The following is a 22,076-nucleotide window of genomic DNA, read 5'->3' as shown; positions in this document are numbered from 1 at the left end:
CAGCAACAGCCCTCTCCAGAGGAGCTGTGCCTCAGCAGCTGTTGTGCCAGCTCACAGTGAAAGGACAAATGGTGGCTTTGAGAGGTTGTGATCTGAAACACAGCAGCAGGTAGAGACAATGCCAAGGAAAATGCGTTGGGAAAAATGTCAGCCAGTGCTACATGGATTTGAGCCTGCTAGCTGAGCTAACCAGTCAGCTCCCATTTTGGGAGTGTTGCGAGAGGAGTGTGGAGGGACGCTGAAAACCTCAGAGACGAAGAAAAGCAGGCAGTGGGAAACTGGGAGAGCTGGATGAAAAATGAGGGAGGTACATGTGGTTTCTCTTTAGGACTGTGTCAGCCAGATGGGTCCAACATTTGGCTGGGAAAAGATCCTTTGCCACACAGTTCAGAATAGCTCTGATGGGAGCTTTAAAGAGACTCCTTCCTATGAGAGAGCGGGAAAAGATTAGAGGTGCTCTGCAGAAGGGGTTTTCAAGACTGTGGTGCACAGAAGGACCTGATTTGAAGTTGGCATATTGCTTATGCCCTGAAAAACTGGCAGGGTAATATTGTTTTTACTCCATCATGGAAGAACTGGATGAATAGGAAGATCTCTGCCCTAGCCAAGTTGAACTTGAGGCTGAAGGATACACCTGTGAGGAGAAAATCATTGCAGGTCAAGGTTCTTTTTGGGCAAAGAAAGCCCAGTCTGAGATAAAAATGCAAATCTGTGAGCACAAAGTTGTATGAGTCAGTGCCATATTGAGAGGTAAAGCATTAGATTCATCTCATCTGACATTTGCCTTCCTCTGAGGTAAGACATGCAGGCTTCCTTAGCAGTCAGTGAAGAAAAATAGGTATTTTCAGGGCACCTAACCTAGGCTGAATACATATACTTGAGGGTGAAGAGAACTGTTACCAAGAAGTATTTGCATGGATTATAAAGAGGGACACATTGGGAAGACCTCAGAGACAGATACCCAGGCTGCAGACACCTGCATTTGTAAAGCTAAATACCAACCCAGAGGAAATCTCACAGAAAGCCCAGGGGGATTCCTACTCCAAAGGATACTCAGAGGGAAGGAGAAGCGAGGACACAGAACACAGAATTGGAAGGAATACAGGGTCTCCAGGAGAGAAATGTGGTCGATGGCCCAGTGGTGACAAATCAGAGATGACAAAGCATCTGCGCACCCTCTAACACTGCATCAGGACCAAGACAGGGCTAGATGTCCTCAGGAGCTTTGCAGAGGAGTAGAGTAGTTTTACAGGTTTGCACAAACTCAGTGTCAGAATAAATCCAGTCCTCCTGCTTTTGTGCCATGGCCAAAGCACTGGTACAATCCCACCTCTGCGAAACAGTTAAAACTGCTCATTTGGCTGTATGAACACAGAAAAATGTAGAGATGATGAGGCTGAGAGCACCAACAGCCTTGGAAGAAGGTGCAAGGATGAGTTTTTAGAAATCACTACATGCAAAAGAAAAGTTTTTTCATCTTGGTTTGCTTCTGCAAGAGAGCTGTCTGCTTCCAGCTGTGTTGTCTGCTTGGCTCTCGGCTGAGATTCCAGCATGTGTTGCAACCCCTTTTTGTCCTGCTATTGGGAAGAGCTCCTGGTTTGGCTGATGGTCCAACACACACCTAAAGCACTAGAAAAGCCCTGGTCTCCCTTACGAAAAGATGAGACAGGATGCAGGTGCCAGCCCCTCCATCCCCACATGCAGATGTAACTAGTAGTAAAACTTAGAACACCCTAGGGGGTGTTCACGTTGGCTTCACAGTGCCCTGCAGTTAGGGATTTTGGTCTGTAAAAATTCACTCTGCCAGCATTGAATTGGTGAGGCCACAGGGAGAAACTTTCACTAAATAGCACCAGAAGTGGGCAGGTTTTTTGTGAACGCTCAGATTATGAGCAAGCCCAAAGAAACATATTAGGTTTTACCTACAAGGCTCCTAGATACTTCCAACCTCTGCACTAAAATCTCCACATCCTGCAGGGAAACATGCCCTTTATGGCTGGTTATATGCTGTCTTAGCAGACTTTTGCAAAAAACAAAGCAGGGCTTGGGTTGCTTGGTAGTTTGATTGCAGATCTTTACAGAAACTTCTCTGCCTTATGGGAAGGTGCATTCAGGCAGGAATGCTTTTCTTCTACATCTGTGTTGTCTCTGTAGGGGATCCTGGTGCCAGAATATCAGGGTGATTTTTGCAGTCGGGCCTGCCATGAATGCTGCAGGCTGTCATCAGCCTGAGGAACTGGGTTTTCCCCTGTGGATGTGTTAGCCAGGACTTGGCTTGAAGGAGCTTCTGAACGCAGAACACAGCACTGGTGTCACCAGATGGGAACAGGAAGTTGGCTGTATGACTACTGCAGACTAGAAGGGAACTGCTGGGTACAGGAAGAGGCAGATGATGGATAAAAATCTGTGATAGAAGCAAAAATCTCTTTATCTGCCATCTTTGTGTGAGCCATCAGCATTTTTGTATGTACACAAATATTCCATGGGACATAAATGGCTAGCAGTTAAGGATCAAAAAGGTAAGGAAAAATTATGGTATCTGCCAAAAATTTCCTACATTTTGTACGTTGATTTTTCTTAGGTTTGTGCAGTTGCAAGTAGTCACCATTTTTCCAAGCAGAATTTTCTGTCAATGCATGTAGCTCTGAACATGAAAGCAAACAGAATCTGGAAGCAAACTACTTCTAACGAGTGCCATTAAGAATTTCAATTCTGCAAACCATGAAATGATCCCTAGCACGTATAAATGACTCTGCCAATCTGTTTCTTTCCTACTCACTAAGCATAACAATGACACTGTTCCTTTTCCCAGTGGGGGGTCTTGCTGCTTACAACTCGGCTTTATGAGCAAGCTCAAATCAGCATCTCCCCAGGTGGCAGGAGGACTCTGACTACCACAGGCAATTTCCAGGTCACTCAGGCAATACCCATCCTAGAGGCAAGCCCTGTAAAGTGAAGCCACTCACAGAATCATAGAATCCACCCAATACCCCTGATATGGGCAGGGTTGCCTTTCAGTAGAGCAGGCGGCTCAGAGCCCCATCCAACCTGGCCCATCCAACACTTCCAGGGATGTGGCACTCACAGCTTCTCTGGGCAACCTGTGCCTGTGTCTCACCATCTCATTGTAATGATATTCTTCCTAATATCTCATCTAAACCCACGCTGTTTCAGTTTGAATCCATTCTCCCTTGTCCTGTCACTACATGCCCTTGTAAAACATTCCTCTCCATTTTCTTTGTAGGCTCCTTTAAAGTACTGGAAGGTTGCAATGAGGTTACTCCTAAGCCTTCTCTTCTCCAGGCTGAACAATCCCAACTCTCTTAGTCTTTCCTCACAGGAGAGGTGCTCCAGCTCTTTTAGCATATTGATGGCCTCCTCCAGACTCACTACAACAGGTCTATGTCCTTCCTGTCCCGGGAACTCCAGAGCTGGATGCAGCACTGCAGGTGGGGTCTCAGCAGAGCAGAGCAAGGGGCAGAATCCCCTCCCTCACCTGCTGCCCACCCTGCTTTGGATGTAGCCCAGGACAGGTTTGGCTTTCTGGGCTGTGAGTGCACATGGCTGGGTCATGTCCAGCCTCTCACCCAGCAGCACCCCAAGTCCTTCTTGGCAGGACTGCCCTTGGTCTGTTCATTCCCCAGCTGGTACTGATTTGCCAAGCTCTGCCAGAATTTGGTCTCCCACTGACAATGGAAACAGCCTTGTTAATGACTAGAAATCTTGAAAGCATCAAATAATTTACAGACAGACTCCCTAGGGAAGAGGAATGGTATATACAAGCAGTTACATAATCATGGTCTAATTACCCAACTGGAATTTGGCCAGGATGCTGAGGCTAAGAGCAGTACCCTAAGGAAATGGTTGTAGGGTCTCCGGTGAGTAGATGAACTTGGAATCCTGGCTCTGTACACTTAGCAGAAAGAGCAAAGGCACAGAAAGCATGCCTGGTACTGCCAAAAAAACACTCTGGGCTAAGCAAACAACATTGCAGGTAGGTATATACAGCCTCATATTTCTAGAAATTGGACAGCCACCTCTGCCTCCCAGCATATCTTAGACACCCCAACAACTGGGGGTGGCAGGTTTTGGTCCAGATAGTGGGACCTATTTAATCTTATGCTGGACATTCCTGTCACGATCCTATCAGCTTGTACTGATGGATGTCACCACAGGCTGTGTGGCTCAAGTGCTCAGTTGTGAGAAACTTCACAATTTAGAAGACCGGGAAAGTTTCCTGTAGATGATGGGAGACTAGACCTGAAGCTGCTCTCCAGGCCCTCCTACACAGCTCTGCTTTCCACTGCTGCACCTGACCTTATCTCAGTGGCGTTATTCTGTTGCTGCCCTTTTCTCCAGGACTGTTCTGCTTCTTTTTCACTTTCCTCAGTGAGAATCACCAGTTTCTTCCATAAGACAAGACCTGGCAATTTGTGCCAGCTAAAGGTACTGCCTGCATCCGTCCTATGGCGGTAGGCTCTGAGAGATGCTTCAGCTGAGCCCTTCTCAGGAGGCAGAGGGGAAAAGATGAGGAAGAGGAGAAGCAGGGAGGGAAATGACAGCCTTGGAGTAAACCAGGCATTGCTCAGAGTGGAGACGGGGCTGGAGGTGTCAGTGGCCCTTGCTCCTTCCCTTTGAGTGGGTTCAGGTTTGGACAAGCCTCCCAGGTGAGATGAGACGTGGCTGTGGAGTCATGGTGTACTGCAGAGGGTACAAGGCATTGCAGTGAGGCTCAGGGCTGTTCCACAGCTATAATCTAGTGACCAGGGACTTCTCACCCTTCAGTTTTTGCAGCTTGCTGCCAAGGCAAGCCTCAACAGTGGCAGGATCCTTGCAGACCCCTTATCACAGCTCCAATGTTTAAACACCATATCTGTCCCAGGCTGTTTCTCTCCAGCCTTTGCTGGTTTTCCTAAGCAACTTTATGTAACCAGCTGGGCTGGATTTCCATGAGTGTAGAGCAAAGGCTTATTGCCCTCTTTTGTTGCTTCATGATAGGAAAGTTGGAAAAGCATTTTTTTTGTTATTTTTTTTATTTATTTCCTTTTATCCTCAGCTCTAGAGCAAACTCAAAGATCTCATGAATGGTGCCTGTTCTTACTGCAACATAAAATGAAAAATTATAACGTCCAGCCAAAGAAACAGTTATGAATTGCGCTTTTGTATCACTTTTTGTCAATTTATTTCACTTAAAGATGTGAAATAGTCCCTAAATGACACCTATGCAGTTCAAGGTGTTCCTGGGGAAGATTGCAAGAGGATCCTCTATTTTTGTTAATCTTTCAAACCCTACCCTCTCAAACCTGCCAGCAGGGATTCAAGGTGAAGTTCAGCAACATGGTCATAAAGAGTTATGGTTCATAAAACAACAACTTTCAGGCTGTATTGCTACATCTTCTGTGACTTATCTTTACCTGCAGTTCTCTGTTATTAAGGCAACTGTGCCCCACAGCTGCCAGGCAGGTTGTACTGTGGACACAACTACATAAAATCTGAAGAGCTGTTAATTTTTACTTGCTGTTTAAGAAAGAAGCTTTGAGGGAGGGAGTAATGGGGAAAAAAAATTACGATTTGTTCAGTGAGATATTTCCCAATTACTACTTACTGCTTGTCTTATACTCCAGTAATCAGCAGCATTGCCCTAGACATTGCGTGGACATTTAATGAAATGGATAAGCTTCTCTTATCTCTGCATTTAAAATTCTTCTGAAAAGGATTTTTCTAAATCCTTTGGAAACAGAGACAAAAAGGGGAGTGAAAATGTGAACTAGAGAGACTCCTAGCAAACTGAGGGGACAGAACTGCAAAATGCTTTCTGTCCTCTCTCTGAGGACACTGGTGTCAAAAACTGTCACAACAGGGCTTTTATTTTGCTATTATTCCTCTGTAAGCTTGGAGGAGGGAGACACAGCCTGCCTGCCTGCCTGCCTGCCTGCTTTCCCCCCGTTTTTTACGTAGCAGGAAGGCATGGTAGACACACCCCCTGCTTGAACTCCAGCACGTATGGAACAGCTTAGTTGGAAGGTTAAACAGCCTGTTTGCATAGCAAGTGCCAGTCACTTGGCCTCTTCTAGAGGGCTGGTGGCTCTCCTAAACTGTGCGAGGTTGGCCTTTTCCTGCTATCTACTTTATTCCTCTAGAAAGTAAATTTTACAAGAATACTATAAAAATTCTCTGACAAAAACCATGTTCCACATAAACACAATTAAATACCTCCCCATATTCTTCATGGGTCTCACCGAGGCACTTTTTGTTTTAGTGTGGAAAATCCCCTTCTCTCCCTGATGCTCTCAGATAGCAATTACACTTTGACACAAAACCACGCCAGAGGGGAGAAGCCCTGGCCAGCTGCTCCACAGCAAAGTGAGAGGTATCCAGAATTCCCAGGGGGGAGCACAATTTCCTTTATGCCTGTGATACTCTTTGGTAGAGGCTGACTGACTCAGTGGCTTCTGACTGAAGTGTTGGGATGGGAATGCCATTTAAGCAGACAGAAGAGTCCTTTGCGGTCTCACGGTGCTTCTTCTTCAGAGCCGACTGCTTCAGCTGTATTTGCCAACAGTTGTAACTTTGACAAATAGCTCCTCTTTTACGTCTGACAAATGTTCATCTTCAATGAATAAAAAGTACAAAAGCAAGACAAAAGCTATTCCCCTAGGCTTCTTTATTGAAGGATAACCTTCTGCACTCCTCAAATGCTTGTTAATGTGAACAGAACAAAAAAACTGAAGACACAGCTGTAAGGCAGGAAACAAGCCCAGCTGGGGTAAGGGGTTTTGCACCTTGCCAAGTTAAAAGTGGATCCTCTTGGAAAGTGAAAATATCTGATTCATTTAAAATAAAATTGTTATTCCCTCCCTTTGTAACAGAGAAGCCATGGCTCAATTTAAATATGAATCCAATCAAAGAGGAGTATGGAACAGCAGAATAGGTGTCACCTGTTCCTATTGAATGAAAAGATGACCATCTCACAGGGCTCCATAGTAGCTGATCTGCAGCTGATCTGGGAGTCTTCAGCCTGGAGAAGAGGAGGCTCAGGTGTGACTCTACCACCACCTGAAAGGAGGTTGTAGCCAGGTGGGTGTCAAGCTCTTCTCCCTAGTAACAGGTGACCAGATGATAGGACACAGTCTCAAGGTGTGCCAGGGGAGGTTTAGGTTGGACATTACGAGGAATTTTTTTTCACAGAAAGGGGGATTAAACACTGGAATGGACTGCCCAGAGAGGTGGTAAGAGTCACTGTCCCTGGAGGTGTTTAAGGAAAGACTGGATGTGGACTGCACTTAGTGCCACAGTCTAGCTGACGAGGGGATGTTCTGTCATAGGTTGGACTCAGTGATCCCAGAGGTCTTTTCCAGCCTAGTTGTTTTCGTGATTCTGCGACACCTGCTTTTGAGGAGGCAGCAATAGTGCCACTGTCCATGCTGGCTAAGTGAGGGATCACCAGCAGGCATCACCAGTCCTGGCATGCGTGATCAGATCCTGGAGAAGTATCCCTGTTAGGGTCTCTACTTCCCACAAACCCTGTGTTGCTGGCTTTGCTGCTCACTGCTTGGATAAAGATCCCACACTGCACATGTGTAGCCCCGGGTGTGGCCTGCAGCATAATCCTACTGTGTCTCAAGGACAAACTGACCCAGTATGAATAAGAAATGCCATATTTGGGATGCTTGGGATAATTGTATGAGAAATGGGTTCAGTTCTATCAACTCCAGCATGAGCAGTTGTAATTGAAAGATCAGTTCCCATGGAAGCTGCTCTCTTATGTAGAGGGTTTTTTCCTTGAGATGAAAAGATACTTCTTGCCCGCCCCCCCCCAGTCTTTTGAACATGCCTTATAATCTAAAAGCTGGCAGATCTCTTTGTGCTGTTTTAAATGGAAGTGACAGTGTCCACACACGTCATCACCACTAATGTATTTATAATCAGGACACCCTTTATCTTTAATACCTCCTTCCTTAAAGAAATATCACCACCTCCATTTTGTGGGTGGCGAATTAAGGCACAAAGACTAAACCCTACTAAACCCTACAAGTGCTCGTGCTACTTGTGGAGGAAAGCTAAATGGCTGCAGAATGCTCCTGAGTGTGCCAAAAAGAAAGGCTCAGTACGGTGACTTCAGTGGCATGGTAGCCAGTTGAACAGGATGGTTGGAGAGACACTGATCCAAGAAGCAATTAAAATTAAACCATTGGTTAATGTCTCTAATTGCCAGACCACTGTCACCTCCAGATACCACCAATCTTTAGGAAAAGCCAAGACTGTGACACTGGAAAGAGAAGGCCCTAAACTGCAGCCCAAAATTTGGCTGCTTGTTTGGTGGGGGTTGCTGCCCTGTTACTCTCGCTGCCCTGCAGGTGCAGAGGTCCCATCCGTTCTGAGACCTTTAACATTTTTTGGGGTATTTTTGAGTGCTAAATCCGAATATTATGGTTCATATATAACTGAGAGGATTGCAGGCTGCTTCCCTGCACTTTTCAGTGCATGTATGTGGTGTTCTTCACCTTGTGCACTGATAATCAACTGCGATCCACTTCAGGTGAAGGTGCATTTCAGGATGATATTGAAATGTCTCCTGCACATAGATAAGAAAGACACCACACAGTACTGTGAAAGAGTTCCTATGGTCCCCTAGTGGTTGTGCAAATCTTACATTTTATTAATAAAGTAATAGATCAGAAATACCAGTGAAAGCCATTTCAGTAGCCTGTTATTTTACAGTCAAATAAATATGAGGGCTGCTTTCCAATATCAGAATATCAATCAACTGCTTAGTCTATATTCAGCCCTGAATTCCTGCCAAATGTCAGAGGGTAAATTAAAAGCTTTTTCTCCTTATCTTCAGAGCTTAGCCCCAAAAAACAGGTCTGAGATGATTTTTTTTCCAGTTGCATAACAGAAAAAAATGGTTTAACAGATCTAAACCCTTTCATTTAAAATAAAGCCCACACGGGTTTGCTACACGCTAAGTTTCAGCTTGAGCCATTCTCCAGCAACAAATACAAAGCTCAAAAAATGCAGAAGAACAAGAAGAGAAGAAGCAAACACATTTTACTTAGACGGCAAATACAGGTACAGTATTGCTCTATGAACAGGGAAAGTACAGCAAACAGGTAGGTATAAAACAGCTGGCAAGCTGCAGTGAGTGTAGTATCACCCTTTTATTACTTTCTTATTCAACAGGAGGTGAACCGAGACCAACGGCTGGGGTCTGAGTAACCAGAAAAAATTAACTCCTCCTCTGCAGCAAGAGAAAAATTAGGTATTACTTTAGAGTTGACAGTAATGCCTCCTTTCTGACTTGCAGAGTTGTTCTGCAAACCTCATTTGTTGTTCAGAAAGACATATAGTGTATGAAGGTTGCTCCAGTGTGCTCGCTGCGCTGTATTTTTCCTCTTTAACTCAGTAGAATTCTCCATTAAAAAAAAAAATACACTGCTGCCTGTGCTACCAGAGCACATGTCAGCTGCAGAATTTTCATCTGGTCTGCTACAACAGGTTAGGGCTCTGCTTGTAGTTAAGTATTTGTAAACCTGGCATTCCCTTTTGTGGATTTATAGAAATAAACCTGGCAAGATCATTCATGTTTAAGAGCATGAGGACAGTGCAGGGTTTTTCTTTCCTCTTTCTAATGCTGCATTTTTATCACTAAACTATTTTGGTGTTTATGACAACAATGTCCAGAGGAAGAACTAGAAACAATAACAGAGAAAGTTGCATTGGGGAGTGTCACTTCAGCTGGGAAAACATAAGGAAGTTGATTTCAAAGAGCAAACATAATTTAGAAGAAGGCAATTCTGCTTTGCAGAAGTTTTGTAGTAGTGGTTTGATCCCTCTTCCAGGCTATCTGAGGTGGAAAGAAGAGGAGAGATAGACAGACACACAAGTACAAATGATTTATTTTGATTATATAAAGTCTGGTGAAACACTTGCGTCTAATTAGACCTCAGAACTGCAGGGAAATAATAATATTTGTGATAATCCCAGCCTTCACTGTTACTGCTGGTGGTTACATATCTCATCCTAGCTACAAGACACTTACTTGATTGCCACGCTTGCTAATAACATATTAGTGTGATTTTAAAAATTCATATGACATCATCTGCCCTTGATGAGATAATTTCTGTATTCTGGTAGCATTTGCAAGCTGTGGGTAAGACAGGGACTTGCTGTACCAGGTGCTGCATGATGCAGTATGTAACAATTATGGCCTTCAAGGCTTTAATTTTTAAATTAGGACAGGGCCCCACAAAGGGAAGAGAACAGTCATGATGGGAGTGTGTGTTTATGGCAGAGATTAGCTCATGCAAAGTTTAGGAGTCTTCATTTGCAAGAAGGCTGCAAAGAAGACAGGAAAGAAAAGGCATCGAGACAGCACAGGGACCCTCAAACACATCTTTTGCTGATGAAAAGCTCCCAGGCTCTGATGAATGCAGAGGAGTGATGGAGATCTGAAAAGGCCAGGGATGTGGCCCTGAGGCACATGTGAGATAAATAATAATGGACTTTTTAGAGCAAAACAATAAGTTCCCTTCAAGTTAACTGGAAAGTCAGTGTTGTGCCCAGCTCACTGGGGTAGGCTTTGATGATGTACAGACAAAATAGAGGCTGGTGTGCTGGAGCCCTTACAGTCTGCCACTGTTACACTTGATGAACATGTGAAGAAGCAAAGAAGAGCTTCTCAGGAGTCTAGCAGCATTTCAGCAGCACTGAAACCACTTCAGGGGCAAGAAGAGAAGATTTCTTTCCTGCTTGCCTCAGTGCTGGCAGTTGCAGCTCCCTGTACTGACAGTTCCCATTCACACTGCTAAGTGCAAGTGTTCCCAGTCCCTTGAGTCTGCCTTTGGTAACACCTTTAGCACACAGTCTGCTTGTTTTTTTGCAGGAACATCACGGTTTATCCTTACAAGTGCTTCCTCTTAGTATCTCAGGAAAGCTTTACGAATATTTTTGGCACATTCCCTTCACTGATGCACTTCTGGGCAGCAAACACAAACACAGTAAAACATGCTGTGCTGGATAGGGCAGAAATTAAATCTCACCTGTCTAGTTCTGAATCTTGGGAAGGTAGGTTGTGTCTTTGAAACACAGCTAAAAGTCTTGTCTTCCACTCTCCTTGTGGACTTTTGAGTTGTTCTAAATGTTAATGGAATAGCAATCACATCATATGACATTTTGCTGCTGAGTTTCAATCTCAGAAACTATTTGTTTCACCTTGGACCCTCTGTTCAGAATTAGAAGAACATTCTGCAGTGTTATGGTTATGTATAATTTGGGATGAAGCAGCACTGAAAGCACTAGAGGTGATCAGGGAAACCAGACTAGAACCAGGCTCAAGGGAAACCACCTCAGGATGTTTTTTCTGCAACAGGCAACCAACTCGTGAGTCGCTGTATGAGAACATGGGGGTGCAAGGACTTTACAGGGATCTGAGACAGACCAGGCAATCAGACAGGTGGATTAGGGGTTACCAAATGCACAAACGCATCAGGTTCTGAAAACCCTCAGAGCTGGTTGCCCTTTTTAGGAACAGTACTGTGGGAGGACTTAGGGTACAGGAATCACACCCGCTTGTCCTGCTTTTCCAGAAGTGTTTTGTTTATGGCTTTTTCTATACCAGGGGGATACAGGTGGCTGTTGCTGCGAATCCATCAAGCTTTTTCATCATCAGTTGAGATGGTGAAGGGTCTAGAAGGGAAACCATGCAAGGAGCAGCTGAGGACACTTGGCTTATTCATCCTGGAGGAGATTGAGAGGAGACCTCATTGCAGTCTACAACTTCTTTGTTCTCTGGTGACCAGAGACAGGACCCAAGGGAGTAGCATGAAGCTGTATCAGGTGAGGTTTAAGCTGGCTATTAGGAGAAGGTTCTTCATCCAGAGGATGCCTGGGCACTGGAACAGGCTCGCCAGAGAAGTAGTCACAGCACCAAGGCTGACAGAGCTCAAGACGTATTTTGACTACACTCTCAGTCACATGGTGTGATTGCTGGGGTGTCCTGGGCAAGGGCGGGACTCGATGATCCCTGTGGGTCCCTTCCAGCTCGGGATGTTACGGTAGCAAACCACAACCTGTGCGAGGACGGGACAGCTAAACGCTGGCAGGAGCTCCCGCGAAAAGACACAGCCAGGACGCCACTCCCCGCAGCGAGCTCTCCCACCTTGCGGGAGCGAAACAAAAGCCGGTGGGGGGAAAAAAAAAAGAAAACCAACACAAACAACAAAACCCACCGAGAAGCAAAGCACCCAACCCCCTCACCCGAGCTCCCCGTCCCTCGGGCGCGAACTGCCCCTGACGCGCCTCTCGTCACTCTCGGCCCTGCCCCGGCGGGACGGCCCCGCCCCGGCTCAGGCGCCGCCGCTCCCGGTGTCCGCGGGCGGCATGAGGAGAGCCGGGGGCGGCTGCCGGGGCCGCCATGTCGCTGCTGTGCGTGCGAGGTGAGCGGGGCGGCGGCGGCGGGATGGGGTGGGATGGGAGTGTGTGTGTGTGTGGAGGGGGGGGTGTCACGCCCGGGCAGGGTTTGGCTTTGTCCTGGGTGAAGTGGATTTGCGCCTCCCGGCAGCGGGGACGGGGCGTGCCGGTGCCTGCCGGCGGAGCCGCCGGGCGGCCTCGGCCCGCAGCCTCCACCTGCGCTGCCGCGGGGCGGGAGGTGCCCGCGGGGCCGGGGGGCAGGTGCGGTGTCCGGGAGCGGCGATCCCGGGCGGCGGGAGCCCGGAGCCCCGGGAGGAGCTGGGAGGAGCCGGGTTTGACTTTGGGAGTTGGCTCGGACACGAGTTGAATCGCTGCCGCCCAGTGAAGCTCGCTGGCAGGAAGCAGGGCTGCTGTCACTCCGTGTGCTCGCCTTGTAGCGTGCATTGTTACTCCAGGCGCATCCCTAATCTCCTTCTCGTCCTGCCACCGAGCCTCGTCCCCCTGGCTGAACAGGTTGTGGGCACTTTCTCTGCACAGTGGGCTACAGTGATAGCGGCTTGCTCTCCATCTCCGGTTTTCCATCTCTTGTTCCCCTTGTGCCAGAAAATAAATAAATAATAACAAATCCCCGGGGAAAACCATCTGCCACAGGGCTCACGCTACTGGGATGTGTCTCCCTGAGCTGCAAGCCGTGGTCACAGGGCGTCCCCGAGCGCTAACCGTGCCCTGCGGCTTAAAAGTGTAGTTTTAATGTTCTCAGCTCCTTTGCCAGGTATGATAAAAAAACTGGCACTGCTGTGCTTTTGATAGTTCATCTCTTCTTCCACACACGTGGGTTGATTTGATAGCAGCTCCTTTATCCAGCTGCTTGTCACCTTTTTGAATCAAAATCCATGTGTCCGTGATGATGTTAATAAGGTGCCAGCTGAGCATCTTGAGATGTGTTGTTTTGGGGCGAGTGCTGTTCTTGAAGAGTGTTACTGAATAAAGTTTTAGCCCTCTTTTTAAACATACACAGTGTTTAAGGACTTAGGAGAGGTGCACAAGTGTGACGTTTGTCTCAAAAATGCTTTTCATGCCTTTCTTTATAAACTGTGAGACACGGACTTGTCTAGTCCACTTTGAAGGCTTTCCCAAAATCTCTTCATTGAAGCTGATTCTTAGTAGCCAAAGGATGCTTATATGTTATAGGTGTTTCTTTTTTCTTTTTGATGGTTCATGGTCAAAATGTTTTCAGAGTATCCTTTAAGGAAAATATGGTTTTGAGCTTCACTTGGAGCTGATTGTGTTAAAAGTGTATTCATACACCATTCACTAAGACTGACGATAGAACATGAACTGGATGATTGAGTTGATGAAAGTGTCTTCCCTTTTCAGGGTGTTTATTCTTGGTCTCTAGAGTTTTTGGGACAAAAACATTTTGGCAGCCTGGAATGATGTGGTCTTGTGTTTGATTTATCCTTTGATTGCGTATAAAGAGCTAAACAAGAAGCTGATCACTGTGTGTAATGGAGAATTACTGTGAAAATTGTACCTTTCATTTCCATCTGTCGTGTGAAGACAGTAGAAAACATCAGCATTAAATTACATAGATGATGCTGAGCAACTTTATCAAAAGCATGGGGAATGTAGCCACTTCAAGAAACACGTTTTCCGAAGGAGCTGTGACTGAAAGGCTGAGCTGATGAGATCTCACAAGTAGGGACCATCAAACATGAATTGGAAGTATGTTGAGGTAGGAAAACAAAAACGGGTCCTAGGAACTGAGATAAAAGAATACATTCTGGGGCGCAGAAAAGGCTCTTTTAGCTGTCACTTGTTGTTGAGACACCAGTAAGCTGTTATTAAGAAAGTTGAAAAAACTGATTTTTTTTTTCCATTGAAAATGGTACACACGTAAGACTGCATAATAATGTGGTGCTGGATGGTGTAGACCTGAGATTAAAATGGAAGGAGAACAAAAAAACCCGTGCAATAAATGTAGGCAGTTGGAACACTGTTAATAGCATCTGGATTGCAGTTTAACAGATAAAGGGAAATGCGGAAAAACCCCTAAGTGTCAGCGTCACAAGAAGCCTGGCAGCCAGAAAGATAGTGTTTTAATTTATTGATTTATTTTCCACCCCCCTTGAATTACGCACATTAATAGTATTTTAATGAATGGCTAATCTAAAACAGTGCTCACCAAACATGTCTGAGTGCTGCCTTTGTTCCTGAAAGAGCAGCTAGCACACATGGCTTCTTGATCTCATAGTTAGCGGTACATTTCTTTTACCTGGGGAACAAGTTGTGTATTTTCGTGGTTTTTTTTGGTGTGTTTCTGTTTGTTTGTTTTTTGGGGGCGTTGTTTCTTTTTGTTTTTGTTTTGTTTTTGCTTTTGTTTTGTGTGTGGTTTTGGTTTGTTTGCTTTGATTTTTTTGTTTGTTTTATTTGTAACTTTTTTTTTTAATGTGGTCGTTTTTTTCTTTGTTTCTTTGGTGTTTTGTTCTGTTGTGCTTTGGTTTGTTTGTTTTTTGTTTTTTTTTTTTTTCCAGAATCATTGAGCTATATCTACCATAGAAGTAGGAAGTACCTGGCAGAAAATCTAAGGCCAGAGGAACTGAGAGCCTGCCAGTGTTCAGAGGACCTGTGTAGTGAGCCAACGGGCTGTTGTAGGAGCAAATTTTTTGAAGCAGGAAAATACACAGGGAGTGTAAGTGAAGTGAAGGAGAAAAGAAGTCCTGAATATTACATGATTGAGGCTTTTAGGAGAGTTCTTCGTATTTTGATTCCACTGCTTAAGTGCAAAAGAGATTGCATACACTCCTGTTTAGAGCAGCTGTGTCTGGATTATGTCTGATAATCTCCTCTTGGCATAGTTTGCTTTATTAGTTTGCATTTAGTGTTGTATTTGTGAAAACAGCACATATTAAATAAAACCAATCCCAGGGAAGCAGTCTAGTTTTCCACATAAGTCTTCCATTGTTACCTTCCTTGATCTTCTCTTGGAACTCTTGATTTTACCTCACATCTCAACTAGATTAAATTTCTTCTTGTGATCTTTCTTGTCTTCTGACTTGGAGGTAGAAATAAGTGCTGTCTCAGCACAGCTTGCAGGGGTCATAGCAGAGGAAGACCCCGGTCACAGGCTCTGTTTGCGTCATTGTCCTGAGACACACAGGCCCTTTCACTCGCTCACTTTTATTACCTCTTACTTTGTCCCCAGCTCTTACTGTCTCAAGACACTGACGGTTCTCTTATGGTTTTTCTCCCCTCTGCTTTAAAGCAGCTTATGCTCTGTCTTCAGCGTTGTTGATTCCCAACTGCTTGGTGTACCTTATCCACCTGATAATTATATTGCCAAGGATACTGTCAGTGGGGTTCTTCCCTCATCCCTGTGCACAGAACCTGCCTTAGTCCCTTGAGGGCATAGTGCTTTTGTGTAATGTGCTTTTATCTTGGGGACTGATCTGCAGTATCAGTGTGAGACTTGGCTGCTGGAGGTACGTGGGAGACTGACGTAGGTGAACTCTTCTGGCCTTGCACTGTAGAATTTTGAGTTGTTGACTGCTGTGTGAAATGACACTGTCTGGAGGTTGGGAATGTTGTTGTTTTGCCTACTGTGTATCTTCTGGCTGCTCCGAAGCGCTAGAAGAGCTTGTTATCTGGTGACGTATTTGTCAGAACAGCTGGAGTGTTGCAGTACTGCTCAGAGAACTTAACTGTGTGTCCCTGTATTGCCAGCAAAACCTGAGTTCCTGTGTCTGGTGCACCCAACTGAACTCTGCTGACATCCAACTGAAAGAAACAAAGAAGGACAATGAAAATGGATGTTAATGATAATAGAAATTAAAACATCTCTATCCTGTGGAGTACTTAGAAATAACTGTGTCTAGAAGCCCTGTAGTCAAGTGTCAGGACTTTTTGTTTACAGGATTTTCCCCCACCCTGATGCAACAGCCACAACTTGCCTTGATGTTCTCTGTAAGACTGAATGCAGTGCCTCCAGCTTTCTCTCTCAAGGGTGAAGGTCTCTTTAGCTGGAGCTCCCTACGTGTCACACTCATAGACAGTACTCAGCAATCGGGTAATTGCATTGCTGTGTTGTGACAGTATTCTGAAACAGTTGCAGAATTGAAAAAAAACCTCCCCGTCTTTTTATAGATCAAAATGGAAAAGAACAGAATCAGACATTAAAAGTGGTAGCAGAAGCACACATTAAAAAGCTAGGGCATTAGAACACTATAATTTTTATTTAGAATTTGCTGTGTAAATATTGTGAACTCTATTTCTATAGCAGTATTTAGTGAGGAAGCTGCCAGTGTATGTAGTGTTGGAACAAAATGAAGTGCATTAGAAATTTGGATAATAAGGGAAGTGTTTTCTACTAAATGAGCATTTTTGTGTTGACAGTTAAGTTTGAGGTTTATAAAGCTATAATTGATGGCTTAGTTGGAGAGAACTTTTAATACTTCAAGCTTTTTCTGTTATTAAATAATAGTAATGATTAAAACCTACAAAATCATATTTGGCTTAAGATTCACAGGAGGTCATTCAATTTCCTGTTTCAAACCCGTGATCCTTCATCTTTGGGCACTGTTACTGCAAAAGTTTCAATGGTGTAGAGTCTACTTTTTAGGTATTTAGGGACTATGAGCTACTTGAAACCTCTCTGTATTTCTCAGTGGGATGAAGGAAACGTACAGAGATGCTTCCTGAGTTTGAATCTGTTTCCTTTTTGATCCCATGGTGTCCTCCGAGTTTGGGAGGACTTTGGGATCTGCCAGACCAAACTAATTAAAATTGTTACTAGCATACTGTTTAAATACACAATAAAGTGATTTAATGCAAGTGCTGAAAGATCCTAATTTTAAACTGTATCAGTCTGAGAGCTACTTGCAGTTTACACGATGGCATGTGCAAATTACACTGCTGCTTTAAATCCAGGACCTAATTTCAAATATGTGACTTGAAGGCATGTGAAATGCCTATGTCTAATGGCAAATCATCCCCTTAGAAATTTCCTTTCAAATTTTTTCCTTGTATGTATTTTTTGATGCCTCATGATCAAATTTTTCTCCGTGTTTTGAAAAATATGTTAATCACTTGTTGAAAGCTGTTCCCAGTGCTCTTCCGAGAGAACTTGAGCTGAAGTGTTGTGCCTAATAACTCTTGCTCCGTTGCTTTTTCATTCTGGTAATTCACTGTGTGGTCTTGAAAGCATATAGGGAGCTGCTGTGGAAGTGTGTAGGGTCTTCCCTTACTCTACCTCTTTCATAGGTTAAAGCTCACTAGTTAGTCCCTGGCATTTCCTTGAGGTGGAAGTGTGTGAAAGCACCTTGCTGTTCCCGCCTCTTGTCAGATAGAAAGATTTCTGGAGTCTATAGTTCAAAAGGTTTCTCTTTCACACGTGAATTTGCTTTTCTTTGCAGTCTTTATTTTCTGATCATACTTGAAAAGTTTCTATAGCGATGAATGTTACATTTAATATTGATGTGTTGGTCTTGTCACTGTTAAATGGAGAACTAAAATGTACTTTACTTGTATTGTCAGCTTGAGCTTATCTGAGCATACTTTAGCCATCTTTGCCAAGGGTTTTGCTGAAACAATGTTTTGCTTGTATGCTGTGACCTGTAAAATTTGGCAGATGCTTTCTGTGATACGGATTCCTATTCTGTAGGTGTATCCTTGGTGTTCGGATCAGATCTCTTTGCTGTTAGCAGGTTTTCAGATGGTTTTTATTTTTTCTTAGGTCCTCTTTGTACCTGACTAGGCTGTTGTGCATAGCGCTGCTTTTATTATTTGCCTCTTGATTGGCTTGTGTGTCCTGCTTGGTTTTGTGTAAATGGCAAATGCCCAAACGAGCAGGAGCAAAACATGGCAGGCACCAGGAGTGGGAAACCCCACTGACCATGACCAGTCTCTCAGATGGCTGGCCATTACTGTTTCAATGGATTCCTGCCACACTGTGTCATTTTACACTACGTTAATATGTCATATATCTCAGAAAATTCCATGTGTGTACAGCTTAGGTAAGTCTGTCCAAACTGGTTCTGAATAGTGAGCATAATTTTTATTCAGCACTTTAACTCCTTAGACATTTCAGACATTTCTCTGGAGTGCTCAGTGGTCTGTAGGCACCGGATCTCCTACAAGTGTACTCTTGAGTGTCACCTTGGGTATTGTGCTCTGCTCTTCTTGGAGCCTCTTTTCTAATCTCTTCAGGTGCATTTAAAGCCAAAGTCGCTGGGCTGCAGACTGATTCACTGACATGTGAGTGGCAGTTTTCTAGACCTTCTGATTTTTATTACTTGCATATTGGATGTTTAATATCATCTTCACTCACCAGTGGGCTGGAAAGTGCCTGGTCTCAGAGGTGCTTGCTTTTTCCTGAGCATGGGGCAAACGTTTATTGGATGCCTAATGCCTTTTCACCATTAACAGTGAAGTCAGTTGATGGGATGGGAGGAAATACCCTTGCTGCTGGTTTTTTCCTTAAAATAATAAAGATTTTTTTGCTATATTTAACTCTCATGCTTTCCCTTCTGTTTATCTTCTTACAACTTGGGCCGCATAACCTGTGTTGATACTGTTTATTTCTTGTATATTTTACCATGGCATTATAGCTCTTTGGGGTGGAATAGAATTCAGCTTGAGGAGTAGTGGCTTTTTGGACCCCTGGAAAACTCCTCATAAATGATTCCTGCATCTGGTTATGACATATTTGATTTGAATTTATTCTTCTCTGTCTATTTTGTAGTAACTACTCTTGACTTCATGAAGTTAACCCTCTCTGAAATGTCCCTTGTTTATTGTCAGAGATTGTCTTTGGACAACCCATGTTGTATTTGATTTGATCACAGCTACTGCAGGTAACTTCTGAATAATTGTTTTGTAGAAGGAAATCGTAGTGGAGATCCAAGATAGGTGTTCTGCTGTTTAACAGTTTTTGAGCTGGAACACTATTTACAAGTTCTGAAAGACTGAAGAAATACTGATAACCATATAAAGGAACTCTCCAGCTTTTCTCTGTTTAACTGTCTTTCTATGAGAAATACTGTCTTCTGTGGTGAGTTCACAGATTTCAGTTAAATACATTACGGAATGCACTAAGTCCATCTATATGTCTAGTAATGCTGGGAAGAAAGCTTCAAGTTTAATACAGATTTAAAAAAAAAAGTTGAACTGAGAAACCTCGGCTGACAGTTTTATGACAAGATGCAAGTGAGATTTAGATCGTGCATTGTAAAAAGCTGAGATACCCAACTCTATCACCAGGCTTTCAAAATAGATTTCTTAGTGTCCTTTTAAGTTATTTTCCCTGTTAGGGACTTTTGAATAATTGAATAATTGCACTTCAGAATAACCAGTAACACACACAGTACCCAAGGATATTAGGGGCTTTTCCCTTCTTGTGCAGCATGAAGTGCAAGAGACCAGCTGTGGCTAGGGGATCAAGTTAGGTCAGGTTAGAAGTCCTCAGCTGAGGAATTCTTTCATATTGTTTGAACTTCATAAGCACCATGCTAATGGCATAGATTCATGTCCTGCTGTAGTGGAAAGGGGCAAGGAATTGGAGCAGAGTAGTTACTGGCAGGCACTCCACCTCTCTGACTGCTGAGTGAGGGCATCCTAAAAATGAAAGGGGATGCTGCCAGTTGTGACTGAGTTTATGTTCCCTCTGGCATACTGCTCCAGTATATGTTCCTCCTTTTGGCAGATGAGTTGAGGTGGGATTTGGGCAGAACTGTAAGGGAGTTGTGTGCCTGCATTCAATATGTAAGTGTACGCTCAGAGTTCTTCAGTTCCTGGAAATCCTGTGCTGAGAGAAAATGAAATTGAGGCATTGCCAGGTATAAATAAACGTCACCCGCTTTGTTTGCAGGGTTTAGTTTTGCTGGCCAAGCTTAAGTTTGTGAAAGTCTTAACATTGGTGGGCAGGGTGCATGGGACAGAAATTGTGATAAAGGGATTAAAAAAATTTACTTTGTTCCCTTTTGGATTGCCTGTGTCTGGGGGGCTGGAGCATTTAGAAACATAAAGAAGGTATGGGTTTTGGACAGCTTTGTGCTGACCTTAGACTCCTGATACTCTTCCTTGCAGTTGAACAGCCTGTATAAATGGAAAGTGAATTGGACTGGGATGTCTTGTCTGATGAGGGATAAGAGAAGGTGTCTTGTTCAAGATAATCTCTAACCTAAAACTGTTGGCAAGTTTTAAAAGAAGTTTGGCTTCAAGCCTGGACAGTGTCCCTTTAAGGAATACTGGTTTTAACCTTATTACTTAAAGCTCTTGTGACTTAACTCTCTTAATTCTTTACAGCTAAATTCTCTACTAAACAGACTCCAGCATTTCCAGCATGGAGACCTCATTATTAGGCATAAAGTAACTGCAGAATTGCACTTTCGAGTATTGGCACACTCAGTATTTATTTTCTCTGCTCAGGCACTCAGTGTAAGAAACGTCATAAAAAAAATAATATGCTAAAGGACTTTTTGGGTCACTGCTCTGTTCAGATGAAGTCTGCAACCTATAATCAACCTGCTGTTGTCTTTGTTGGCATCTACTGAGGGAAAGAGTTTGTATCTGGAGGTAAGGATGGTGGCCCATTAAACCCTTCACTTTTTTAAGCTGTTATGGCAGCACTGTGGTGCAGTTCCTGTGCCAGGGATGCAGGGACTCATGTGCTGACACAACTGCCTTGTTCTTCTAAACGTTCATGGAACCTTCCCCATGCCACCTGTCTTGGCTTGCCATAATTTTTGGAGTTGTCAAAGATCTATCTGACTTTTTTGTGCCACTGGATACCTGATGGAGGCCTGGGGAGCTGTGTGCTTTATTCTGCTCTGTACTGATATTTGGCACCCTGGGTTTCATAAGAAAGTTACTTACTGTAAGCCTTTTTTCAGCAAATCTTTCTTCAGATTGTTTGAAGACTGCTGTGCCAATGATGTTCTTTGAGTTTGGGTTTTGTTTTGTTTTGTTTTTTTTATTTTTCAGTTGCTCTAAAATATGTATTAAGGATATTTCAAAACAGTTCTGTAAGTCAGGTAGTAATGTAAAGGGTAGGCATGAAGAAATTTCACTTAGGCTATGTTATAAGCTGAAAATTCGTGTTTAGAAAACATACCCGATTCCAAGGAATGAATATATGTGTATGAATATGTGGATACCTAAATTTCTAAAGAGAAACCCTTTAGAGACATTTTATTTTCCTAAGGACTTGTATGAACTTCAGAACAGCTTTTCAGAAAATGTCCAGTGACTTGAGAATTTCAGTACCTGCTCTGGTTCACATTTAGTCAACACCCACAACAACCACAGTCCTTTGCAAACAGAAGTCCCTGTGGATTGTTAGGGCTGCAATTATACACTGGAGAGCTACAAACTCTTATTCTGGAAATCTTTTGAAACTGTTTCTTCCTAAAGGGCCAGGAATACCGGACACTAGTTGACATGATGCTGAGGTAGTTTATTTGCTTTGAGTGAGGAAGGAATTTGACTGCTGACTAAACTATTACACACATTGTAGAAAATTGTCAGTCCTCTTCTGTTTGCCTTCCAAATTTCATGTGTTATTCTTCATCATAAGACTTCTTTTAAGGCAAGCAGGTGATGTTCTTTAGAAGGTCCTTTGGCCTCTGTGGAAGGAACCCTTCTTCTGGCTCCTCTTTGAGAGCCAGAGG

At 43.9% G+C, this 22,076-nt stretch overlaps 1 protein-coding gene across 1 annotated transcript in view; it reads left to right on the top strand.

The window, feature by feature from the left end:
- Window positions 1–12,362: 12,362 nt before the first annotated feature.
- Window positions 12,363–22,076, top strand: part of LOC126647550 (protein unc-13 homolog B-like) — a gene marked incomplete at its 3' end in the record, with an annotated part of 67,247 nt that continues 57,533 nt past the window's right edge. The window contains exon 1 of the mRNA XM_050329851.1: window positions 12,363–12,437. Within this exon, the coding sequence (XP_050185808.1) occupies window positions 12,416–12,437 (22 nt within the window). The remainder of the gene's footprint in view (window positions 12,438–22,076) is intronic.

This window comes from Myiozetetes cayanensis, unplaced genomic scaffold (assembly GCF_022539395.1).
Source record: "Myiozetetes cayanensis isolate MyiCay16 unplaced genomic scaffold, myiCay2020 scf4, whole genome shotgun sequence".
In the NCBI taxonomy this organism is placed as follows: Eukaryota; Metazoa; Chordata; class Aves; order Passeriformes; family Tyrannidae; genus Myiozetetes; species Myiozetetes cayanensis.
Note: the sequence above shows the minus strand (reverse complement) of the source record. Positions and strands in the feature narration are given on the sequence as shown.